Here is a 25,462-nt window from a genome sequence, read left to right as displayed (position 1 = left end):
ATAACAATTTGGATATAAAGGATTAAATAAAATACATGACTAACATGCACTCAGTTCATTTTGCTTTTGTACATGTGGCTACTAGAATGTTAAAAATCACACCTTGGTATTTCTGCTGGGCACACTGCTCCAGGACTGCGCTAGCGGATCCACTCGTATTTTGGTTCCAGGACACTGAGTGATTCAAGACTCTTTTATAAGCTTCCGTTTCCTCATGTGGAAATGGGAGGAAATCATCACATTCACCTCAAGGCTTATGGAGAGGATCAAATAAGATTATGCATGTAAAGCTGTTATGTTGGCACATAATCGATTCTTATTAATGAGAGTTACTATTATTCTTAATAAAAGGATCTTTTTAATTCTTATAATTCGAATACCTTTTTAGCATGTGCCCTGGTGTGAACAATTCATCACTGATTTTACCTGGATTGTAAGGGGCTCCTTGCTACTGGCATGAATAGAATTCTTTCCAGCTCTTGACAGTTTTGGGGATTATGTCATCTTTTGGATGGACCATCTAACACCTTGGCCTTGAAGCGCCTGGGGCCCCTCATATTTATTCACTTTTCACCGCACCACCTCAGCTACTCCATTCCAGGCTAACACACCAAAAAATGTACCTCATCTGCAACCCCGCAGCTCTAACATTTCACTCCCCAAACCTCTCCTTCTTGTACTTTTCAAAACATTTGGACAAAGACTCTTGTTCCCACAGGGAAGATTTCCTAACCTCATCACAATTTCCAGTTCACCCTGCCCATTTCTTTCTCATTACTCGTAAAATACCTCTGGCGTTCCACTTCTTTTTCTTTGGGTCCATCCAAAGAAAGGATTTTCTTTCTAAGAAAATCCTTCATTCAAAGAAAGGATTTTATGTCCTAAAATCCACCATGATAACCATATGCTTGTATCACAGAAATTGTTTTTAACTCAAGTTCTGGAGGGGTAAGGTTTGCAGTATGAGAGACTAGCTGTGCAATGAGGGCCAGAAGAACTAGATTTTAGCATCCCTCTGCCCCTGATCACCAGCAGTCTGTTAATTCCTTTGGTAAACTCTTTAGTGACAGAGAAAACGTGTGCCGTTTCTACAGCATGGAATTCATGAGAGGACACAATGAAATAAGGTACACGAAGGCATTTCCTTCTTTGTCCAGGTGAATGAACTACAAGTGAGAAAAATCACAGCGATGACAGTGAAAAGGAGTCCATGCTCAGATGGGGGGAGTGGGCCAGGGGACCCCTAATTGTTTTCAATGAGTTTAAGTCTCTGAGCTCAGACCATGTCGCCTGCACGGGTTGGGAGAAACTATCCTATGAAGAACCCCCCAGAATGGCAGACCCAGGAAATGGAGACAAAAGTGAGTATACCCAAGGAAGGCAACGATGCAAAACCGTTCATTACACAAACACGCGGAAGATGTATGTCAGTGTCAAGTTGGGCTCTGAGCCCTGCCACTCAGGATATGGCTGGAGGAATGGGGATGACAAGGAGAGGACTCAGTAGATGTGCCACGCCTTCAAACACCTGATTCATTCATTAAGCAGCCCCAACATGTAGCATCCATGCATTTATTGGGGGCCACGACTGGCCAGGTTTAGTCCTGAAAGCCAGGCATAGAGATAAAAGTCACAGCCCCTGTTCTCACAGTGTAGTGGGGAAGGCAGGCGAGGTAACACACAATGATATATACACTTGCATTTGGTCTTTATTAATGCTCGGGACCGATGGAGAGACTGAAAAGGACGACGATTTCAGTGCAGCACAAGGCGAATATTCCTAATAGAGTTGCTAAATATGGAACAAGGTCCTTTGGGAGGTAATGATCTCTTATCTCGAAGTATTCAAAAGCAGAAGAGTAATGACCACTTACTTAGAATATTATAGAAGAAAGCGAAAGGTTATGCCGGATGAATGCCGAGTTCCTTCCTAATTAAGATTCTGTGACTCACAAGGGGACAGGGCCCATTCATTAGGACACGCCATTATACAAAGAAACGTTTGCTAGTGTAGAGAGTGAAATTGTACAAATGGCACAGATTCCTTCCTAAGGCAGGTTACAATTTCCGTTGATTGTCTATAATTTCCCACGTCTAATGGTTAAAAGCCAAAGACTCATCTTCTAAACACAGAAAGGTGTATTTTCAAGTTCATGTCACTTACCCACGTCCACTGTGTGAGGTCGCCCTTGCTATCGGAGAGAGAAAAAACCTACCACAAAGCCAGCACTGCTGGCCTTAAGAAAACCTCTGCATGTTCACAAGCCACATGGATAATCTGGGAACCAGTAAAGCAATAAGGAGAATGGGAGGACGATAACTTTTTGAGACTTGGACTTGATATGTAACCTGAGGCAGGCCTTCTGCATACCATGAGACCCAAAAGGAGAAAAGGAACTGGACCATGAATGCATAAACTACTCTAGGAAAACAACCCAAAATGCGGCAGTCATTTGCTCCTTTATAGAAGGGGAAGACAAGGTGTGTGGATATGATGGGTTTGGGAAGAAGAGATTTAAGAGGTTGATCACAGCCATCTCCAAATACATGAGCAGGGGAGGGAAGGAAATACGATTTGTTAAGTGCCTACCATGTGCTGAGCACTGTGCTTTCCATTACAAGGCCTTATTTACTGCATTTAATCTTCACCAACAAGGAGAGAAGGGTTAGGGTTAGGATGCTGAAAGACAGTTAAGCTCTGTGTGTTACTCCTAGTCTTACCATATTGTTAAACTGCCCAAGGCAAGTCCAGAGGTCACACATACCTGACTTCACTTCGAGTTCTTCTGCAGGGTGTCGTAGAGCGGATCATGTCCTCTCCGGGACATGCCCCAGGTCTTCTGTCGCTCCCCTGCAGGTCAAGTCTGACAGCAACTGCTCCAGGGCCCCAGAGGTGTGTGATCATAGCACCTGCAGCCCGACTCCTGCCAAGTGTGGTGCCTTTGAACTATGCTCACACCTTGGTACTCAGACCTCATCAAACCTGGTACTTGTTGCATTTTGATGAAAAAAACAAAAGATGTTTCAGCACTCAGCGCTTTCTTGGACTCGTCACACTCGCTAGAACTTGTATTAGACACGATGCCGCCCCACAAGACAAAATGCTTCATCACTCGTCGCTGGCTCACCACTTGGGGCCCCACCCTCACGATGAAACAGAGGGTGTGTCAGTCTCGTGGTAGCTTGTGAATAGTGCAGAACCCCCACATATTCGTCATTACTGTCTTGTACGTTTGTGCATTTTAAGTGCTAATCCCATGATCAGCAAAACAGTTAAGAGCGATACCACGAAGCTTAAAAGGCAGTTAATAAGAACCACAATTGAAAAGAAAAAAGAGGTCGTGGCTAAGTATGGGAGTGGTGTCGGTGTGACTGATAATGCTCCTAAGTCCAAGATGCCAAGGGCAACAATCTTGATGAAGTGAGAAATAAAGAAGCGATTAAGCAGCAAGTGTTGCCAAAGGTGTAAAACCTGTGAGTGAGCAACATTCACAGTCATTGGAAGAAGGTGAAAAATTGCTTTACGTCTGGATTGATGAAAAACAGTTAGCAGCTGACAGCATTTCTGCGGCAATAATTTGCAAGAAAGCTACGCAAGCACAGGCTGATCTGTTGAGAGACAAGCCTGGAACAAGTGGTGAGAGCAGCGAAGTGCTTAAAGCCAGTCATGGATGGTTCGATGGATTTAGAAAGAGGGCTGGCACTCAGAGAGGCAGCCAGGGCCGACAAAGGAGCTGCCGAGAGCTACGTCACCGAGTTGAGGGAGTACGTAGAAGCTAAGGGTTTTGTCCCCCAGCATGTGTTTAACTGTGACGAGACTGGTTTGTTCTGGAAGAAAATGCCTCACGGAACCCATGCCATGCAAGAGGACAAGGCATCACCAGGGCACAGGCCGATGAAGGCCAGGCTAATGCTGCTGTGGTGTGGGAATGCTAGCGGGGGCTGAAAACTCAAGCCTCTACTGGTGTATCACAGTGAAAACATGAGTTTTCAAGAGAAAGAACATAATAAAAAGCAAGTTAAGTGTGACATGGAGGGCCGATACGAAAGCTTGGGAGGCGAGGGGCAGTTCTTTTTATAGAGTAGATAAACGAAGTTTTTGGCACCAGCGTGAAAAAATATTTGCAGGAAAACAGGCCACCTCTGAGGGCTTTGCTAGTTATGGACAGTGTTCCAGACTTGGAGGATGACCTACTGCAAGAGCTGAGTTTCATAACCTTGAAGTTCTTGCCCCTAACACAACTCCTCTGCTCCAGCCCATGGGCGGCAGGTCATTTCAAACTTCAAAAACCTCCATACAAAGGGGTCCTTTTCCAGAGATGCTTTGAAGTAACCCGAGATACACAGCTGACAACTCAGAGAGTTCTGGAAGGACCATTTTAATATTCCCCACTGTGTTCCTCTCCTAGATGAGGCCTGGCATGAAGTCTCTTACATGACCGTGAACTCTGCCCAGAAGAAAGTGTGGCCAGAAGCTGTAACTCCAAGAAACTTTGAAGGCTTTGAGGATGACCCTGGTGGCCCCACAGTGGAGCATATTGTGTCTGTGGGCAAGTCCACGGGCCCAGAGGTCAGCGGTAAGATGCTGAAGAGTTAGTGAAGGAGCAGGGAGCAGAACTCAGCCCTGAGGGGCTGCGGGGACTTCAGAAGGAGCGGCAGCAGACAGTGGCTGGGGACGTCTCTTCAGGAGAGGAGGAGCGGGGGGGGGGGGAGGAAGTCTCGGCCGCACTGATGAAAGAAATGTGTGGTGAATGGGTTGAAGTTCAAACTCTATGGAGAAGTCTCACCCAGACAAAGCTCCAACAAGCCAAAATGGACACCTGTTTAATGAACTGTATCATACTTCAGAGACATTTCGAAACATAGACAGAAATGAGTTTCTCTTGATAGGTTTTTAGTGAAACTCCCTAAATCTGAGTCTCCAAAAGTGGTCAGTGAATCCAAGAAACAGAAAATAGAAGAAACTGCTGAGAAGTCGCTTGAGATTGTCTTGGAAGAGGAGTCCTCTTCCAACAACTAACCCCTCTCCTCTTCCTCCTCCTTCTCTTTCTCTACCTCATCACCATCCCAATATGCCAAGAACTTCTCTCAGTGCAGGTAACGTGAGGTTAAATTGTATTTTGTTTTTATGCAATGGCTTTCTTTATCCACGTCTGTTGAATTTTAAGGTTCTATATAGTGAAATGACCTCATTAACATTAGCCCAGTAAAATGTGAATGTTCTGGGGAATTTTCATGAATAATTTCTAATTACATTGCTTCTCATGGGAAAAAGCCATTTGGTACCCGTCAGTTCCGGCCTCCATCAGGAGTTCCGGAACCAATGAACGACGAGTACCGAAGTACCTCTGTGCAACCTGGGCCTGGCGACCGGAAAACCCAAACTCAGTTCTGGGAAGAGGATGGCATTGGAAAGACTCTCGGGTGAGATTTTAGGTGAGTTAAGTCTGCTGGGTTTCATTTGTCCACAAAGAGCTACGGGTATGGGGCTTATTTCCACCTGTGAGCGCATGGCATCACCAGCCCCGCCTCACTGAAGGTGCCCATCACTCAGAAAGCGTATCTTCCTAGGAACAGACAGGACGGGCAGCAGTCTACCCGCCTTCCCTAGTGAGAGGTACGATAGAAGTTTGACTCCCAAAGGACGACAAGGTGCTGAGGGACTGCCGTCATCTAAAGACAGCCTCTGCAACACTCTGCAGGGACCAGTACAAAGGCAACCGAGTCTGAGCAGAAAGCCAATTTTCAGAGTCCCTGTTTTCTGTACCCACAGTCCCGACTTCCACTTCACACTCTTCCTGCTGCTGGTAATGAGCAGGCATCAGGCCTGAGAGAAAAGGAGATGAATGAAGGCTCCCAGCTAGACCGGGGAATCATGAAGCAGCCCCTGCCCCAGCCGCTCTCCTTCCCGAGCTCGGGATCATCCTCACCCCAGTGGTGGCATGGGGGTGGCTTTCTGGGCCAAACGGGGGCAAGATCAGAGGCTGATGGGCACGGAGGGGTCACGTCATGGCAGAAAACTGGCGCGGCATGTTTTGCTGATTAAGGCCAACTGTCCAAAGTGATGACTGTTGAGTTGAGCAAAGGATCCTTGGATGGGAGTGTTGGGGCCATCCCAGACTCAGCGGCGTCATTAGCACGATGCTTTTGTCCCCAGCAGGACGCTCCGCTCCCAGCAGGCCTTGAAACGAAGGGGTCATGCTTATCACATTGGTTCTTCAGAAACAACCAGAAAAAGAACACCCCCGAGAGCTTAGAGAACCTTTGTCTAGACACAATTACTGTGTCTTAGTTGAAAAACAGGCCGAGAGAGAATTATGACATAGGAGAAAGAGCATGGATTGTAGAGTGTGGTATTTCTGGGCGCTAATGCTGCTTCTGCCATGGAATCTCTAGGCACGTGGGTTTTGGGATCTTTAACCTGCTTCATCCCTGGTTTCCTTATCTGTTTAACAGGATAACAACAGAAACTGCTCCAACAGCAGCTCTTGGTTGTGAGCCTTCCTTGGGAGAACCCCATAAAACACAGCAAATCTTCCATAAATAAGGGCTGTCACACCACAGTCTGTGGGCTCCAAAGTCACTGAAAAAGGAAATTTTGAGTTCAAGTGCCACTCCACAGAGACAGCTCTCACCCTGTGCTGCAGCCCGTGTCTCCCTCCTTCCCATACCTGTGTCCCCTGAATTATATGATCCCATAGCTCATATCTTTTCTCTTGGAAAGGGAAAAGTCAAATATCAGCCCTGGCATTTATTAGCTGCCTGATCTTAGGCAAATACTCTTCAGCTTTGTGCTTCAATCTATAAATCCTCTGCGAGATGGAGGTAATAAAACCTCTCTCTGCACCTCACAGGGTTGTCTCAAGACATGAGTGACAGCGTGCCGCCATCTACAAAGCTCGACACAAAAATAGGCCCCGTTCTCATCCTGGTCCTCCTCCTCCTCTGCTGACAAGGGCTACGTGCCTGGAGCGGAGTTCACGGCCCAAGGATGCTCTCGGTCCTACTGATACGAGGACTAGAAGCTGGGAATGAACACGAAGAAGACCAGTGAGCATTTCACAGGCCACAGAGACGATCACTATTCACAGGGCTGAGAGATCACTATTTGCAAATCTACACTAATTGGCCATTATGGAGGGACGCGTACCATTCCCCCATGAATTTCCCATGGTTCATCTTTAATCACACACTGGTCCTTCATAAATGTCCATTATCCAGCACAGATAGAAGGAGGGGCCCACAGGAGGAATCGGCTATATCGGGGGAAGTGGCTGTGTGTCTCGGCAGAGGCTGCCGGCTGACACACTTCCGGACCGCAGGCAAAGATCACAGCACCGGTCCCTTCCTCTCCTCCTCTACCTCCTCCTCCTCCTCCAACATCAGCGAACGGGAGGGGTTTTATCGTGTCCCCTTCCTGGTGTACGTGTCACAGAAAGACACTGACCTGTGCCAGGGCTGCTCTGGGGGCTTTTCCCGGGGTGGTGCTGATGGACCTGCCTTATTTATGCCACTGCAGGGTCACGGGCACAAGTGGCCTCGGGAATGTGGTGAGCCCAGATGGTGATAAAGAAACCCCTTCCCAGTGAGTTTGATACTCTCAGAGACTCAGCTCAAGTTGACTGCACACCATTCACTTAGCAAACATGTTCATGAGCCAGGTGCTGCACCAGGCATGAGGATGCAGGACAATGAGCAGACAGGCTATGGCCCTTTTGAGGTTTTCCATCTAGGGGAGACACAGACATGGACCAGCTGACCGCACAAAGGCGTGAAAGAGTACAGTCTGCTCCGAGAATACCTTAGAAACGTCTGTGATCCTGTAACAACATAGGACAGTGGAACCCCCATGAGAAGATAAAAGCAGGGAAGGTTTCCCCCAGCTCCAGCAGGCAGACCTCAGAAAGAATGGCAGGTTATGTTCCAGACAACCACAACAAAGCGGGCATGGACGTAAGGTCAGCTGTAATCATGGTGCTGATGGAAGGTCTTGCCTTCAATTTGCGAAACACGTAACACCTGTGAAGTGCAATAAAACGAGGTGCGCTGTACGTGGCAGCTTACACAAAAGAACTGGGAATTTATTAGCTCTGGGGGAGAGCAGGCAGGCTTGGGGGCAGAGGTTAACGGATAGAACAACGTGCGCAAAGGCGCCGGGTAGGAGGGAAGGAGCAGAGCAAATCTGAAGACCTAGTGAGTGAGCCGGGATGCCAGTGGTGCAAGAGGAAGCTGGAAGGAGGTAGGAGCCTGGCTATGCGGCAAAATGCTGCTCAAGGACCATGGAAGGTTTTATGCAGAGGAAAGATGTTGGCATTGTTCGGGCTTGCTTCTGGGAAAGTGGACTCGTGCTACGGACAGAGACTAGGTTTTGGGGAGGAGAAGTGAGCAGAGCAGAATGGAAGAGACTCATCTGGGAAAAAACCTGCTGTTGTGCCGAGGGAAGATCATGAACGTTGAGACCAGGATGTTGGCAGGGCAGATGGAGACAAGCGAGGCTGTGGGATGGTTAGATGCAGGGTGAGGAAAAGGGTCCTAGCAAAGACCAACCATTTACGTTCTGGATTAGCAACTAATAATAGATGGCCATGCTAGGAGCCAGGAGAGGCTCAGGTTGGGGAGAGTGGGCAGGTCATGGTTTTGAGTTTGCTGAACAGCCACTACGTGTATATTATTGCTACTATTATCAATTATGGAAAATCTGTTTTACAAAATGCCTTCCTGCTCATTGTCTTTCTTGGATTCTTACCTGATTCTGATCTCGTGGGATATAGGACTGTGGCAGGTGGGCATATAATTGGTAGGAAAATAAAACACAGGTCCTGGGAATCTTGCACGGCAAAAGCAATAGCAGAAGTCAGGCTCCAGGACAGGACACTGGCAATGGCATCCTTTAGAACTCATCCAGATTGTATTTTTTAATTCTTTTTTTTTTAATAGCCGTAGAGCCTTCAATGTGAGTATGTAAAATAATGAACAGGTCTACCTTCATTAAAGGGGGCAGGAGAGAGTCAGAACCCCTGTCTCCTCCCCTTCCACTCCCCTTTCCGCCAACACCTCCTAGAAGTTCTGGGGCCCCCAAGAGCAGGTAGATTACAGCCCTTGGCACCCTACTCCTTCGGCCTCCAAACTCTCCAAGGATTTCACAACAGGCTCTACAGTCAGGATCACTGTAATCCTATGTTGCCATGGCCATAAAGGAGAGTGGGCCTCTTTTCAGCACCTGCTGCAGTCTGGGCGCTGCTGGGCCTTCACGTGAGTCATCTTATTTGGTCCCTTCCTTGACAGCTGGACTGTCCAACCCATTCAACAGCTGATGCAGCCAGGGCACAGGACCCAAATCAGATTTCTTCTGTGACAAGCCAGGATATGAACTTGGGCTTTCTGCTCCCCCCATCTGCCCCCACCCTGCCACTTTGTGTTTTCTTTAAAAAGTAGAGAGTACAGGCTCATAAAGGCCCAGGGTTGCCAAAAGAAAGGAAAACGAGGGAGGAGGAGGCAGAAGCTTCCTTCTGTGCCAAACGCCGCTCCTCCCCTCCGGTTGCTTCTCCCCACGGTGTTGGCACTCAGACCCGGGGAGACAGAGCGGCTTGCTTTCACCTTAATTAGCTCAGCAATTTGCTAAATTTTGTTTTTCCCTTTTTGAGAGTGTTAATCAATTTTAGCTCAGAATAGATCGGAATGGCACAGAAATTACCACGACAATCCCCAAATGCTAAATTCTGAACGTCTCCATCAACCTCAGAGCCTGAAATATGGGAAAATCAGAAACTCTGGCCGGCATCTCTGTGATCTATTTAAAATGTTATGGCTCTGAGATGAAAAGATAATGGCTTTATGAGGTTTGGAACAAGCAATTTGCTAGCATCAGCCTCATGCCCAGGTGTTGGTCCTTCCCCAGGTGATTGGAGACAGAGCATCGCGTATTTCTGCAAAGTTATAGGTTCCTCTAATAACAGCAATTTGTTAAATCCACAAGCATTACAGGGTCCCGGCTGTGCACCAGAACTGCGGGAAAGGATAAGATATGCCCCAGTCCCTTTTCCCATTACGAAGGTTAGAAGCTAGAGCAGTAGACAGACAAGTGAATAGAAAATGTGTCCCTCTTTCCTGGAGAAATCGGGAAAGGCTCTCAGACCCGGGGGCAGTGCACCCGAGTTCTGCGGGGTGAGCAGGGGTTGCGACGAGACATGTGGAGGGGCATGTCAGGTGGAAGGGACGGCATGAGCAGACGCTCTAACACAGGAGGGAGGGCAGGGAGGCAGACGTGGTTCCTCAGAGCTGAGTAACAGAGGGAATTTGCAAGAATGGCACGATCCAGAGCCAGATATGCGGGACTTCTGCACCGGACTGTGACTCTCGATCTTGGGGCAAGCAGAGGGGCATAACAGAAGGACTTGTTGCAAGGGCGTCACATGACCAAATGGGTCTCATCGGTTGAAACCCTGCAGCTCAACACAATCCTTAATAATGTACTCAGCAGTCTTTTAAAACACATTTTCACATACACCCTCTCACTGAAGCCTCTTGTGACCGGCTGAGGTTGGTGTTGTATCACCTTTGTACTAGTCAGATAACACACCTGGCCGAGGCACAGGTTTTTGACTTGGTGTCTTACGGTCAATAAATGACAATCCACGAATTCAAGCCCAGGTCCACTGGACTCTGAGTTCAGCACTGACCTGGCGGGGTAACAGAATTCTCCGGATAATATTGTCGGCCTCTTTCAGGTACATATCAGGCCAGTGCCTGCAGACTCTACTGAGAGCCTTGGCAGCTAGAATTACACAGACCAATGTACCCTCTGTGTCAAAGAAGTGGTTGCTTTAAGGCTTTGGAGAATAAAATCAGGTTCCGGTGGCAAACAGCCTCAATGGTACCCTGGACATTTCCAGCTGGGAGCTGAGATTTTCGCCCTTGCTGAGGTCCACTAAAACCATAATCAAGAGAAGCCTCCAGCTGGCAGAGACCAAGGAGGCGCCGCCCCCTCCTGCCCGTACCTTGAGCTCATCTGCATTGTAGAAGTCCACGCGCACAGCGGGCACCATCCACGTCTGGAATAGCGTCGCCAGGATCTGCTCGGCGATGGAGTCAGCGATGAGGTGGAAGTGCAGAGGGTTCCGCCTGTGGGAAGGGAGAGGAAGCTGGGTCAGGAGGGCGTGCAACGGCCTTGGGCTTCCCAGGCTCCAGACTGGAGAGAAATTAGGTTCCGTTGTTTATAAGCCACTCAGTCTGTGGTATTTTGTTACAGCTGCCCCAACGGTCTACAACAACTACCACCAACATTAACTTATGAAACTGTTATTTTTCTCTATGCTTTGGCATCATTTTTCAAGTAAAGCATTTCAATTAGTTCCTCCATCCATAGACAAAAAAAAAATGAGTGGAATGATTAAACATCCAACAAAGAGCTATCAGGCAGCAAACACATATGCAGTGTGACAGATGAGCGTGCCTGGGGCCCTCAGGCAACAATCCATCTGGCAGAGACGCAGGAAGAGAGAACACAAGGAACTGCATCAACCTTAGGACACGCAGGTGGCCTGATGCTGGGCTGCCACATGCAACAAGTGGCACACATCCCACGGGGCCATGTGGACAGACTGACATAGATGGTAAGTGAAGGACACCCCTTGAGCTGGATGGTGAATGACCTGCACAAACGTACGGGATGGTCTGCAAGGGGAGTGCAGAAGCGACAGGGCCATGAGGATGCAAGAAACCCCTTCTCCCTGGTAGAGACCATAGGAAGTTTCCACAGACCATGGCAGTTAACCAGGACCTTTGCATGGGAAGAGATGGAGGAAGGCATTCTGCAGGACGTATACAGAATAAGGAAAGGATCAGAGGTAGGAAAGTTCACGGCTTGTCTGTGCAAGAAAGATAATCTTATTTGGGAGGCTCATACAATGACATTTAATGGGCACCTACTACATGCCAGGAATAGGCAGGATAAAGAGAAAGACAGACCTACCGGCAATCTGGGACAGAGTGTGTGATCTCCTGAAAACCGTGACTTGCATTCTCTAAGAGAAAGAGAGCCAGACAGCTGTGGGGGGACTGAACTGGCAGCCCATCACAGTTGTAATTTGGGAGGTTAACCTGCTCACAAAGAAGATGCACCAGTGTGGGATAAGAGAAACAGGCTTTTAAAGAGGCCACCCCTCCCATGACCTTCCTGTGGTCCACTTAAAGCATCTTCCCAGGAGGGCGAGTAAATCAGCAAAGACACTTAACCCATCTTTAGGGCAACACTAGATGTTTGCATTGTCAGAGGGTCTGGTGCCTCATGAGCTTCCCCCATTAGAAGACTATGCAGATACTTAATTAGGGGACACGCGGGGGCTCCCAGGCCAGGTGACCAGCGAGGCCCTGGCAGGATGTGGACACTGACTCAGTGACCAAGCGCAGGCTGAGCAGCAGGGGCTCAGGCCTCTTTCTCGGGAGGTGGGGTGCTGGGAGAGGCTCTGCCAATGCTGCACCATCGGTACCATCATGAGAATGTGGGTCCCATCCACTGCACCTCTCAGTGGCCTTGCAGAAAGCACCTAAAAACACTGCCCAGACCACTTCTCTAGGAGTCTCCATGGAAACCTGAATGCTTCCCCTGAGCTTTAACTTGTTAATCCGCTGCCAACCAGTGGCCCCACCTTCATATCCCACAGACCCCTCAGAACTAAGACAACCCCAATTATAACCCTCCTAACATGCCAGACCACTGTATGTGGAGTGCTTGTTCAGTACAGGTCTCTCCTCAAGAATCTAAGCTCCAGGGGGACAGAGACTTGGGTCTGTCCTTCAGTGGTGTATCCTAGCCCCCAGGAAAATGTCCAGCACATTAAGTAGGGCTCATTTTGTCCTCTCCTGTCCCCTTACACAAGCACAGAATTACTACTGTTTGAGTTACTTAGCAATTCTACTCCTAGTTGTATAAAAAGAAAATATGAAAACATATGTCAAAAGCTTGTATACGGATCTTCACGGTAGCATTATGCAGGAGTCAAGAAGTAGAAATGCCCTGGCCAGGTGGCTCAGTTGGTTGGAGCACCATCCAGTACATCAAAAGGTTGTAGATTTGATCCCTGGTAGGAGCGTGTATGGGAGGCAACCAATTGATGTTTCCCTCTCTCTCTCCTCCCTCCTTCCTCTCTCTCTAAAACCAGTAAACATATCCAGGTGAGGATAAAAAAAGAAGTGGAGACAACCCAAATGGCTACCAATAGGCGAATGGTTACACAAAATGTGGTATAACCATACAATGAGACATTACTGAGCAAGGAAAGGACTGATAGACAGGACAACATGGACAAACCCTGAAAATACTATGCTAAGTGAAAAAAAGCCAGACACAAAAGGCTACATGTTACATGATCCCACGCCTATGAAATGTCCGCAGTAAACAGATCCAAGGACAAAGCAGATTAGTGGTATCAGGGGATACAGGCGGGAGTAACGGGGGTTGACTGCCCATGGGTGGGGTTTCTTTATGAGAAAATGGTCTGATGCTGGAGAGCAGTGACGGCTGCACAACTGTGAACACGCTGAAGACAACCAGCTGCACACTCCTACCCAGTGCGCTTCACGGTATGTGAGTTACATCCCAACACTCAGCTGCCTGTGAGGGGGAGGGAGCGTCTGACCTGGGAGTTCAGTGGGAGAGGGAATTGGGCCTGGTCCGCCCGGCTGTTTCTGGGGCCCTTCCTCTGGGAGCTGTGTTGTTGTGCAACAGGTGGTTTGCCCCAGTGAGAAAGGCCTGTAACTGTCCAGCTGGCAGGTAAACCCAGTTCACAGGGACAAAAAGAGAGCCCGATCATGGCCACACTTGAAAGAACACCCTAGATTTCAGGACTAACAGCAACAGCGGTGAGGGGTCCCTCTCCACATGTGACTCTGGAGTCTTACCACACATTTGGTTTCTAATTCAAAAACGCAAGAGCTAGTTTTAATGACAGGGCCCTGTAAATTCCACAGCAAGCCACAGGGACCATGACTCCATCCTGTTCTTTTGTTCAGAGGGACATGAGCAAGAGTTTGATAGACATTAAGGACATATTTGCACCGAAATGAGTTTCATCTACTAATGAGAATAAGATATCATTCACAAGAACCAGAAAGAAATTTTATTTTCTCAATTTATGATTTAGCGTTACCTAACTTTATATCTGTACAACCTCTAAAAGACTTTTTTATACTGGTCACCGGTTATATATGCATTTTGGGAGCACCAGCTTTAGGACCAGAAGAAAAGGCTTTTCTGCCCATGCAGGCCAGTTTGGGTCCCACAGAGCTTGCCTGGGTTCAAACACACAGACATCATCGTGGACACGTGACAAGGTCATGCTTTTGCAACCAAGACAGCAGCAAGTGCATGCCCCATCCTCAGCAGAGCCTGCAGACTTGGCTTGTAACGAGCAAGGCTTCCCTGCCTCTGGTTGCCTTAACTGCTCCCCTGTTCCAGGTTGGGATGCAATAAATATGGTAACGCTAAGAGGCAGAGATGGTAACATCTCGGCTTGCTCCTCGCTTCGCCTGTCTTACTTTGTCAGGAGTGTGCCACAGCCCCTCCTGGGCCATCCAGGGTCTGTTTTTATTAAAAAATACAGAGGAATCTGAGCTAAAATAATCCTTGAATATTAAGTTTAGAATGACATTGCAATTTGAGAAAAGAGAGAGCCTGTGACAGGGATTTGAATGCCCAGGGAATCTGTTACAATCGTTTTTGCAAGGAAACTCACTGCAGAAAAACACAGCAGCCAGGATGAGGGGTTTTCAGTGTGAGTTCTTGGTTTGAGGGAGGACAAGTGGCCTTGACAATGTGGGGTGATTCAAGGACAAGACAGTATCATGTCAGAACAGCTCTTCACGGGAGAAGAACAGCGGAACTTTCTAGGAAAATGACCTCCTGGTGTAAAATCGGCATGGATTCTAGCGTTTGCGGAGCTGAGGTTGGAATCCTGGGAGCATCACTTACTCACCAGGGACCTTGAACAAGCTATTTAACCTCTACAAGCCTCAGTTTCCTCATCTATTTGTGGGAATAATGGCATCTATTGACCAGGTCAGGATGAAAGGCAAATACAATGGTCAAGTACGAATACGTGATGCTTAGCATCTGACCTACACAAATGAGTTCTCCTCAGCTTCCTATAAACACATGCATGACCAGAGAGCACAGCTCTCTCACCTGTCCATATTCTAAAAATATTAAAATATGGACAGGTGAGAGATACTTAAAGATATTACCTGTCCATATTTTCTCTCTTTTTATCCTCACTTGAGGATTTTTTTCCTCATTGATTTTAGAGAGAGAGGAAGGGAGAGAGAGAAACACTGACTGGTTGCCTCCCACACATGCCTGGACCACAGATCAGGGCCTGGACCACAGGCACAGGGTACCGGGGTCACATATACCCACATGCAGGCCGGGGATCAATCCCACAACCTAAGCATGTGCCCTGACTGGGAATCAAACCCTCAATCCTTTGGTTATAGACCAGTACTGATCAACCGAGCCACCTGGCCAGGGCTATTCTCTCTTTTATTTTTTACTTCCTTGAGATGCAACTGACAAATAAAGATGGTATATACTTCAAGGTGAACATTAAATATCATAAACATTTAAGGTGATGTTTTTATATGTATACATTATGAACTAATCACCATAATCAATCTAATTAGCATGTTCATCCTCTCCTGTAGTTACCACTTTCTTTTTTATTTCATGCTATTTTCTTAAGTCTTACTAGAACATTTTGAAGCCTTCATTTAGTTTATACTCAGTACCCCAAAAATACATTCCTGGGAGGATGAAGATGATTTTAGAGACAAATAACGATAGCAATCTTTCCCTCCAAATAATAATTTTTAAAAAAGATACTCAAAAGGGTAACACTTTTTTTTTCTGATTGTGAGCTTAGACTTTGAAGCTAGGTCGACTGGGTTCAAAACCTGCCCTGCCCATCCCCTCTGCATGACCTTCATCCTTAACATTTTTTTTTTTAAAAGACTTATTTCTTTTTAGAGAGAGGGTATGGAGGGACAAGGGGAGGGAGAAAAAGAGCAGAAGAGAAATACTGATGTGTGAGAGAAACATCAATTGGTTGCTTCTAGCATGCCCCTAACCTGGGGCATGGCCCATAACCCGGGTATATGCCCTGCCTGGGAATCGAACCTGTGATGTTTCAGTTTGAGGGATGACACTCCGCCCACTGAACCACACCTGTCAGGGCTTGACTTAACATCTTGATCCTCAGTTTTATCCCTGGTGGAATGAGGACAGTAACTATATTCACCTTAAAGAGGCATATGAGTATACAATGCATTAATACCTGAAAAGCAGTAGGAACAGTGCCTGATACATTTGTATGTGTTACATAAATAAAACGCAGAGATTTTTTTACATAGATCATCTCGTTTGATATTCAAAACAGGCTCTTTGATGGCTTGGGGAACAAGCCAAAGCTGCAAGAAATACAGTGACTCGCCTAGGGCCCCCTGGCTCAGTGACAGCCAGACCAAAACACAATCTAGCTCTGTTTCTCCGTTTTGTTCAAATCCTAGATTCCTCCCTTCACAATCTGAAAACTGCTTCTACAATAAGTTTAAGCCTGAATAAGCAATAAGATGATCAGAGGCCAATACTGGTCACAAATAGGCTGTTTCATCCTCCGTGATCTTCAGGGGAGTAAGCGCAGTTAAAACAAACTGAAAAAACAAAGCAGCTGCGTGATCTGTGGAGTGAGGGATGCGCCCAGCCTCTCCCAGACAGCAGGACTGTCGAGTGTGAGAGCGACTAGATCAGCCTAGCAAGCAAATATTACATTTTTACAAGCTGGCCAACCTTCCTGACCAGGAGGTAAACACTTATGTTACTAAATAAATATCTCCTTTCTCTGCTCACTAAAAGCTCAGTTTCCTGGAAGAGCAGCTATAGTTCCCAGTTTAGCTGCAGCTGGGATTGGGGTTACAGGCATCCCCCCAAATTCTCCTTTAAACGCCTTTCCACCCAGGTGACGAAAACATATATTGTGCTATTTTCTATTCAATAAACTTTTGCTCACATATATTTTATATTCGTATTTTTTTCTCATCCATTTTTCCGTCACCATAGAGGCTGCAAAATGAGATGCCCAAAAATAAATGTGAAGCGACAACAAAAGATTGCCACCAACCACAACATGCAAAAATTCCATTTTTTATTGATTTTCTGCTAGTCTTTCACTGCCCTTCCCCCCGTATTTCCACCGTGTGTGTGTGTGTGTGTGTGTATGGATACACGCAACACACATGTTCATAGAGTGGAATGATATTATACATGTTTTTGAATTATGCTGTCACTTCCTTTGTATCATAAAATGTTTTTACGTTATGACATACTTTTGAAACCAAGAGCATGGTTTACTCTAAGAGGATGTTCCAACTATTTAATCTTACTGTTTCTAAGTGTTGTTCTAATTTTTATAACTATAAGTAGCATTTCATAAAAGCCTTTTTGTAGGCAGGATTGTCCTTTTCAGAGAGAGCCTGTAATGTAGTCATATAGTAATGTAGTCATGATGTTGGACATAATACTCTGACATTTCTTTCCCCCCAAAATTATCAGAGCAGTTTTCAGTGTGGGCACCGGGTATACGAGTGCTCAGATCACTCTTTTGCTACCTTTCAAAACACAGCTCGCCTGCTGTCGCTCAGCGAACTGCAGAAGTAAAATTGATTCCATCTAACAAAGCAAGCCTTCAATAAAGCAAGTGCTGAACATCTTGTCTGGAAACTAAATCTAATTACACTAATTCGGAGCGAAAGCCAAAAGAGGCATCCTGGCCCACTATTATTCTATTATTTTTAACATTAGAAAGGTACTGCGTTTGTCAAAGTATTTTATCATCGTGTGTTTGCTAATCCCCATCATGAGCATTGGAAGCAATGAAGCTATTTATAGCTGGGCTTTCTGGGCTGAAAATCTTTCCAAAGTCCTATTGTCTTGATAGCTCAGCTCACTGGCACTAGCATATCAATTTATAGAATGATTTTCGTTTGTAGAATTTCATGGAGGGGAGGGAGAGAAGAGGTTATTTGGTTCAAAAGATCAAGATGTCACTGGCGTGGGGCACAGAATTTTCACAGCACGTCATAAGAATCTGCTTTCTTCCCCAGTCCCCAGGCCTCCACGAAACGGTGCGGCACGCCGTCAGCCGCGGACGATGCAACTCCTGCTCTTTCTAAATTTAACATCCTTGTGCTGCACTGTCGGTGTCAGAGTGGAAGTTTGCATTCGATGGAATTCTTACCACTTCGAAAACTGTTGGAATTATTTGACTTGCAGCAAAAGCAACAGCAACAATATTGACAACCAACACAGAGCAGAAGTTTCTGTGACCTGATAATTGGCCATAATTGAGAAATACATAATGGATGACCTGTAATCATGCAAACACGCTTCTCTGAACAGTGGGCTTTGTCTTCAGTTGAGGAGGGGCCCAAGTTTTTTAGTGGGGACAAGAACTGAATATGTAAGAAGCTGAAAACCACTCATCTAATTCAATGCTTAGCCTCCAAAATGCCTGGTTTCAAGTGCCAGATGAAGGCTGCAGAACCGCAGGGAGTCTCGAAGGCAGCAGGAGCGATGGGCGTGTGGAAAGGGTGCCTCCCCTGCAGTCAGGAGACAGAGGCTGGAACCCCACTTGCCAATCCCATCTCCTCCTTACTGAGCAAGGAGGAGGAAGAGAGAGCCCCACCCCAAGAGTGTTCTGTTTACTGGTTGCTTGCTTCTCCCAACCCCCTTCCACGGGGCAGTGAACCTGGTGTTTGGCTGACCTGCTGGCTGACTGCAGGCACATACAGAGGCCCAGGTTTATAGTTACTTCATCCATCCTGCATGGTCTACGTGACAGGTAAAGAGATTCAGTTCTCTCCCCTTGACAAGGAGAAGTCAATGAAAGCTTTTAAGAAATCAGTTTGGCCTGTCTGAAACATCAGCCAGGCATTAGAGGGAATGGATCTGGGGAGAAGGGAAGGACGAGTGGCCATGAGAGACTCTGTACCTGAACTCAGCTGTGCCTCCTCTCCCTGAGGAGGGAGAGGATACAGTGGGATGGAGAAAATGTGTTCAAGAAAGATCCTGGAGGCACTGATAATGGACAGGCTGGTCGGGGGACTGAACCAAAGATGAGCCCCATTTCCTGCAGGGGTGGCAGGTCTTGGGCGTCCACCATCCCTCCTATCTCTGCAGGCAGTTAAATTTGAGTGTAAAACTTTCCATTGATCCTTTTGGTTGCAATCGGAGCTTTTCATGACTATTCCTACTGCCGAGACCCTTCCTGAACCTGACTCAGTCATGTGAGCCATCCCCTTACGGTTGGCTACCACTCTGGGGAAGCTTCATCCAAAATCTTGGTAAGATATTTTGACCAGAGCCAAGGATGCTGGCTGGAACTGGAGACTCAGTTCTGGATATACCCTAAGTAGGACGAGATATCAACCAAAACAGTGAGGGCACAGAAGAAAGGCCCTGTGAGTAAGTACAGGCAAACACCGGGGACAAGCAATGACTCAGAAAGGCAGTGTCATTCCCAGGAGGGAGACAAATCTACCCTTCGTGCGACTGGTTCCAGGGGGGCCCACAAGGGCCATGGATATCATCTACAGGTGGGCAATCTTCACTTTAATAAAAGGGAGGACCTTCCTCATGGTCAGAAGTGCCCAGAGGTGGGGGAAAGAGTAAACAACTTATTTTAGGTGTTTACCAGAAAAGAATAAACAACTTATTTTAGCTTGCTAGGGCTGCCCTAGCAAAATATCACAGAATAGATACAAAATACCACAGACGGAATGGCTTAAATAATCGAACTTTAGTTCTCGCACTTCTGGAGGCTGAAGTTCAAGATCAAGGTGTCGGCAGGGCTGGCTTCTTCTGAGGCCTCTTCTCTTAGTTTGTAGATGCCATCCTCTCCACATGTTCTCACGTGATCTTCACACCATGACTGACTGGGTCCTAATCTCTTCTTATAAGGACACCAGTCACGCTGAATGAGGACCCACCCTACTGGACTTCATCTTCATTGAATTACCTCTTTCAAGATCCTATCTCCAAAATTCAGTCACATTCTGTGGTACTGGGGGTTAAAACTCCAACAAGTAAAGTTTGGGTGGGGGCCGGGGGAGAAGAAAACACATACAACTCAGCCACAACCTGTCAACAGGGATGTGTAAACAGATCTCTAGTGACTGTTGGGCAAGGGGAGCTGATGAAGAAATGGAAGCATCAGATTTGGGGTGTCCTGGAAGGTCCCTTCAGGTCTCAGAGCTGCACTTTTAAATATTGTGAGACAGCACCTAACTGCTGCGATTAAACGTAAGTAACACAATAATCTCCCCGAGATCTCAGACAAAATGACATCTTCATGGCAGCTTAACTGACTGTTGAGAACTGATGCTTGGATTTAACCCTTCCCCACGGAAACACACACACACATACACACGCCAGCAGACACACTCCAGCAGAATGCAACCATCGCGCTCACCTGTGAAACAGGACGGACTTGACCAAGGTGACAACATCCCGACTGGCATTATATCCGGCACAGACGATCGCAACGTGGATTGTCTGAAAAGCAAAGAAGAACGAGGAGAGCAGTTAGACCAATGGCAGAGGGCCCTCCCGGTGCTTCCAACCGCACGACAAAGAAAAACTGCCCTTATTTCTCATTGGGATCATTAGAAAACAGAGAACAGAGGCTGCATCTCTGGAAAATAACTCGAGACAGTTTTATTAAGGCCTTTTTAATCGGTTTATGGAGCTATCATCATTTGGAAGCCATTAAAGCTCTTTTCAATTACATTTTGGGGACGAGAGAAATGGCGATTGGCTCAAATGAACAGTGAGTTCCCTGCCCCCAAGCTGGGACACAATGACAGCTGGTAACAAGAGAGAAGAAGAAATATGCCCTGAAAGGATGAAGTGGCCACCAGGGAGCTCAGACTGCGAAGGGACGGCTCTGAGAGGTTGTGAAACGTTCTCACGAGATGTCTCAGGCAAAGGTCAACTTGCCAGGACGTCTGGGTCACAGCTGGGATATCATTCAAAGAAGCGAAGACGGAAGAACTGAAGGGAAGCTGATGGGCCACCTCATCCAAGTGGTCACGAGCATGGGCCCCAGACGTGAACGAATGAATCCTGGCTCTGTCCTTTAACCCAAGGTGACCCTGCGAAAGTGGTAGTGTCAGGTGCCTCTCCGTCACATAAGGGGCATGACACACATCCTGCAGAATGTCATGGGGTATGTGAGGGGATGACGCCGAGGACGGTATACGGTGCTCGGCACCCTGCATTCCAATCATAGCACCGATGTCCCGGAGACCCGACCTTACCCAGTGGAGTGAGCGCCTTGGCACCTCGGTGTGCTGGCAAGGACTCCAGGCGACAAAGACACTCACCTCTCCACGCCCTCCAGGCCCTCTGCTACCAGCAACTCTTCCTATTTCTTGTACCCCCTGGCACCATACTGGTATTAGTTTCTATAACAGAATGAATGGGCCACAACCCGACAAACATCGGAAAGTGGTGCTCTAGGGCGCCCCCTACAGGAACCATCCAGCCTCTCTCAAAACGGCTCCAGGGATGGAGGGGTCGAGCCTCTCTCATGCTGTCTCATTCACAAAGCACGGCCTTCCTAGCATCGACACCTGCCTCCTCACCCCACTATGGCCTTGTTCAGTCCTGGGAGGACCACAGAATGAGTATGTCCCCTTTGGCACCCAATACTTCAATTAAAGGGAGGGTTCTTGACGGGCGCCTCTTCATTTCCACAACCACCCACAGCCCTTCCTCCCATGGCGTGGCTTCCAGACTCCCTGTTCCCCTAAAGGGCCTCTTCAGAATGCAGTTCTCATCCCCTGGTCGTGCCCACACAGGCTTTGAGGACACGGACACCCCTCACCTGAGACACCACCAAGGGGAGTCTAACCATCCTGGGGACGAGCCGTCCAACAGTTCCGAACACAACTCCACGACCTCTTCAATTCCAATGGCCTTCCCACCTCCTGGGCCACCAACTCTCAGTGCCAGAAGCTGACCCTTAGCTATGCCCAGACCCTTACTGTCTCAGAAACCCTGAAATCATGGGTTCCCTACTCCCGTGGGGTTCTCAGAGTCTCCCACCCATGACACCTGCTCCTTGTGCTCATGGAGAGTCCCTTTCTGTGCTCTCACTGCTCACCTGAGTGGCCACCGTCTCAAGGTACTCTTGGCTCCCTTACATCGTCACCCCCACACCCAACATGCAGTCCCCCACCCCGAAACCAGGGCTGCAGGGTCCCTCCTCCACTCTTGTACCTGGGAGTCAAGCAGGGAGCTGAGGGAGGTGAGGGAAGAACAGTAACACTGATGAGAGCTAATATGTAGTGAGCACATAAATCACTATGTTCTAAGTCCTGTGCTTAATTCTTTAGACAGATGAACAGATTTAAGTCTCCTGGTTGGATTGGACAGGTAGAGCGTTATTATTTCAGTATCGCAGATCAGCGAACACAGGCTTAGTAAGGTGAGATTCAGACTCAGAAATGGAGAATCTGAACCCCAAGGGCATACCAGAAATACCCAAGAGATTGTTGAAATAGCCCCTCTGCCCTGGCCCCACCTGAGACCAATAAACTCACAACCTCTGATCAGTTTACGGACCCTAAATTACTCTGCTGAAGGTGCTGGCTCTCAACAGAGGTTAATGGGGTCCCCTGTCCCCCTGGAACATGTGGACAATGTCTGGAGACATTTGTGGTTGTCGCTCTCGGGGATGTGACAACCCCAGCGAGAGGCCAGGAATGAGGCCCAACATTTTGCCACGCACAGGACAGTGCTCACAGCAAAGAATGATGCTACCCGAAAGGTCAGGTGCTGTTGGAAACCCTCTTCTTAGGAAGGAGGAAGGGGGTTAGGAGAACCTCAGCTCCCACAGGGAACCACCGCTGCCTCTCCTCGGTCTAACTTATGCCTTCATTTCTCGACCTGTAAGATGAAGGCACCAACCCTCATCTCTGCAAAATGTCTCTGCAAGGCTGAAATGCAGATGCAACCGTCACCATTTAAATCACAAAGGAAATGGTTGGAAAAGCGCCTGCCCACAGGAGACACACCCAGGAAGGAGGAAAGAATGGGTAAAAGCACGCTGAATCGGGCTCTGTGGAATTAGAAATATTTAAACATGAGGCCTTTGAGATACCAAACTTTGCCTTGGTTTCAGGGTTCAGGGACTTTTAAAAATAGGCCCATTAAATGTAATTATAGCCATGCATCCTCAATATTTTACGTAATTTTCCAGTCTCTTTCTTTTCATCTGCTACACCTACCATCCCGATAAATCCGTCGCCCAAAGCCCTAGCAGCTGTTCCCTGTTACCCAGGAGAGCAGGAAGTCCAAGTGCCATGAACGTGCTTTTGGAAGTTTGGGTGGTCCCAAATCTCGGAGGTGCACAGCTGAATGACAAGAGTGGGCAGGGGGTGGGGGAAGGAGTGGGGAGAGTAAGGGAAGGGGACAAATGGCCCTTGAAGAACAGGGTCACAAACATGGTCTCACGATGACACCTTTTGATCTTCAAGCTATGAAGTCCAGGTTTTCCTTTCTCAATGTGGTGGCTTAAAGATGGCCCCAGGTACTCGGACATTCCTTCCTTCAGAGGGAAGTGTCTAAATATCGGATTCTGTGACCACTGGCCCGCTTATCAAGCCTTTCCCCCTGTATTTGTAGATGTCACACTTGCCTTTATTGGTGACAAAGGCTGGGTAGGTGGGAAGGGGGGCGGTGATGTTCTTATTTGCTCCTCCAGACTCCCTCTCTGTACCTTCCCCAGCTCACTGTGTGCCCAAGAGCCTGGCCTTTATAGACTGAAATACTGGAATTCCTGTAACATCTGGATTCTGGGTAACTTTGGTCAAAGGAGGGCAGGAGGAAGGGGCGGCCAGGCTCCCCTGCTCTTGCCAGGGGCCCTCCCCTCCTACATTTCCAGTTCTTGCTGGCTTCACAAGGCCCCCGCCTCCCACCCGAGTCGCCCTGGATTTGCAGCGACTCCTCAGGGAGGTTGGCAACCCTCACTGGCTTCCCCCACCACTGCCCACGCCTTCCCCCCTGCACTAAACCCCCCACACCTTGCAAGCGGGCCATGCTTCCTGACCAACTCTGGTGACCTTTCCTCAGCCTCCCATTTGTCCTGGTGGCTGGAAGGGAAGCCCAGAAGGCTTAGAAGCCTGCAGAGTTCTAGTGCTTATCCCTAAAGAGAAACAAAGCAGGAGGGCACAGATGTGCCTGGCTTAAAAATGTGTAATTGGAGTTATACACTTTAAGGAGATCAACAAAGATCTCAGACACATGGACTACAAGGCTCTTTCTAAGGAGGCCCATAAAGGCTCCTGGCCCATCCCCTGAGCCCTGAGTCAGGTGCTCTGCACACCTGGCACATCTGGAAGCTGCCCCTGAACACGTAGGTCGGAGAGTGCTATTGCTGTGAACCAGGGACGTTCCCGGTGCCACTGGGGTCAGGGAGCGACCTCTGCTTTTAGGGCCTGCAGGAGGAATTCAGGTGTGACAAGCATTTTTTGGAGTTTCCAACATGAGAGAAAAATATCCCCCAGCACTGTTTTCTCATGTATGCATACAATCGTTGTCCCGAAAGAAATTCAGACCAAACTAAGAGAGATGGTGGGCAAGTGGCAGCCCAGCCTGCTGCCTTAGCCACGCCATCAGCAGTGACGCAAAAGGCCTGGTATACAGCCTTCTGGGCGTTCTGCCTGGGGTTACGATGTAGGGAAGGCATCTCCTGTCAGGGGCCTGCGGGTGTGGGAGAGAGAGGGGACACCCACTTAAAAACTGCAGAGAGTGAGGCCCAGTCTGGATTCTGGACCACAGCTCCAGATTCTGGTGCTGAAGGCAGGGCCTCCCATAGGACGGCCGCCGCCCGGTGGCAGCTGGGAGAGGCACAGAGCTGGGGACAGAAGCAGGAATGAGTCGGCGAAGAAAACCAGTAAGAGTCAAGCGACCTGGATTTGAGCTGCAACTTCAAAGCGGAGTTGCCATATGACCTTGGAGCAGCCACACTGGCCCATCTGTGAAATAGAGATTAAAAATGGGCACCCCATTGGTGGCCGTGAGGATCGGACGGTGGAGAGCCAGAAGGTGCACCTGGTGAGCCGCTGCCTGTTCGTGTTTACTGGTTTACTGGGTGCGCACACAGCGAGAGGAGACAGTGGCATCCCCTCCCTGCTGTAACTCGCCGGTTTTTCAGAACACGCTACTACCCACCCTCAGGGGGCTGCTGAGGAACCAAAGTCCGTGGTTCTCAAACTCAAACATGCATCCGAGTCCCTGCAAGGCCATTAAAATGGAGTGCTGGGCCTCTCCCCAGAGCTTCTGAGGCAGGAAGTCGGGTGGGAGGCCGGAGGATTACCTGCATCCAGGCGATGGGGATGCTGCGTGTCCGGG

General features: G+C 48.1%; 1 protein-coding gene across 6 annotated transcripts in view; it reads right to left on the bottom strand.

Annotated features, from left to right (window-relative positions):
• Window positions 1–25,462, bottom strand: part of LARGE1 (LARGE xylosyl- and glucuronyltransferase 1) — a 439,612-nt gene that overhangs the window by 205,339 nt on the left and 208,811 nt on the right. For all 6 annotated transcript variants that reach the window (XM_037160113.2, XM_053661541.1, XM_053661539.1 and 3 more), the window contains exons 4-5: window positions 20,517–20,599; window positions 10,998–11,121 (exon numbers count right to left, since the gene is read on the bottom strand). In XM_037160113.2, the coding sequence (XP_037016008.2) occupies window positions 10,998–11,121; window positions 20,517–20,599 (207 nt within the window). The remainder of the gene's footprint in view (window positions 1–10,997; window positions 11,122–20,516; window positions 20,600–25,462) is intronic.

This window comes from Artibeus jamaicensis, unplaced genomic scaffold (assembly GCF_021234435.1).
Source record: "Artibeus jamaicensis isolate MK-2021 breed Jamaican fruit bat unplaced genomic scaffold, CSHL_Jam_final contig_233, whole genome shotgun sequence".
Taxonomy (NCBI): domain Eukaryota; kingdom Metazoa; phylum Chordata; class Mammalia; order Chiroptera; family Phyllostomidae; genus Artibeus; species Artibeus jamaicensis.
This window is presented reverse-complemented; position numbering and strand designations above follow the sequence as displayed.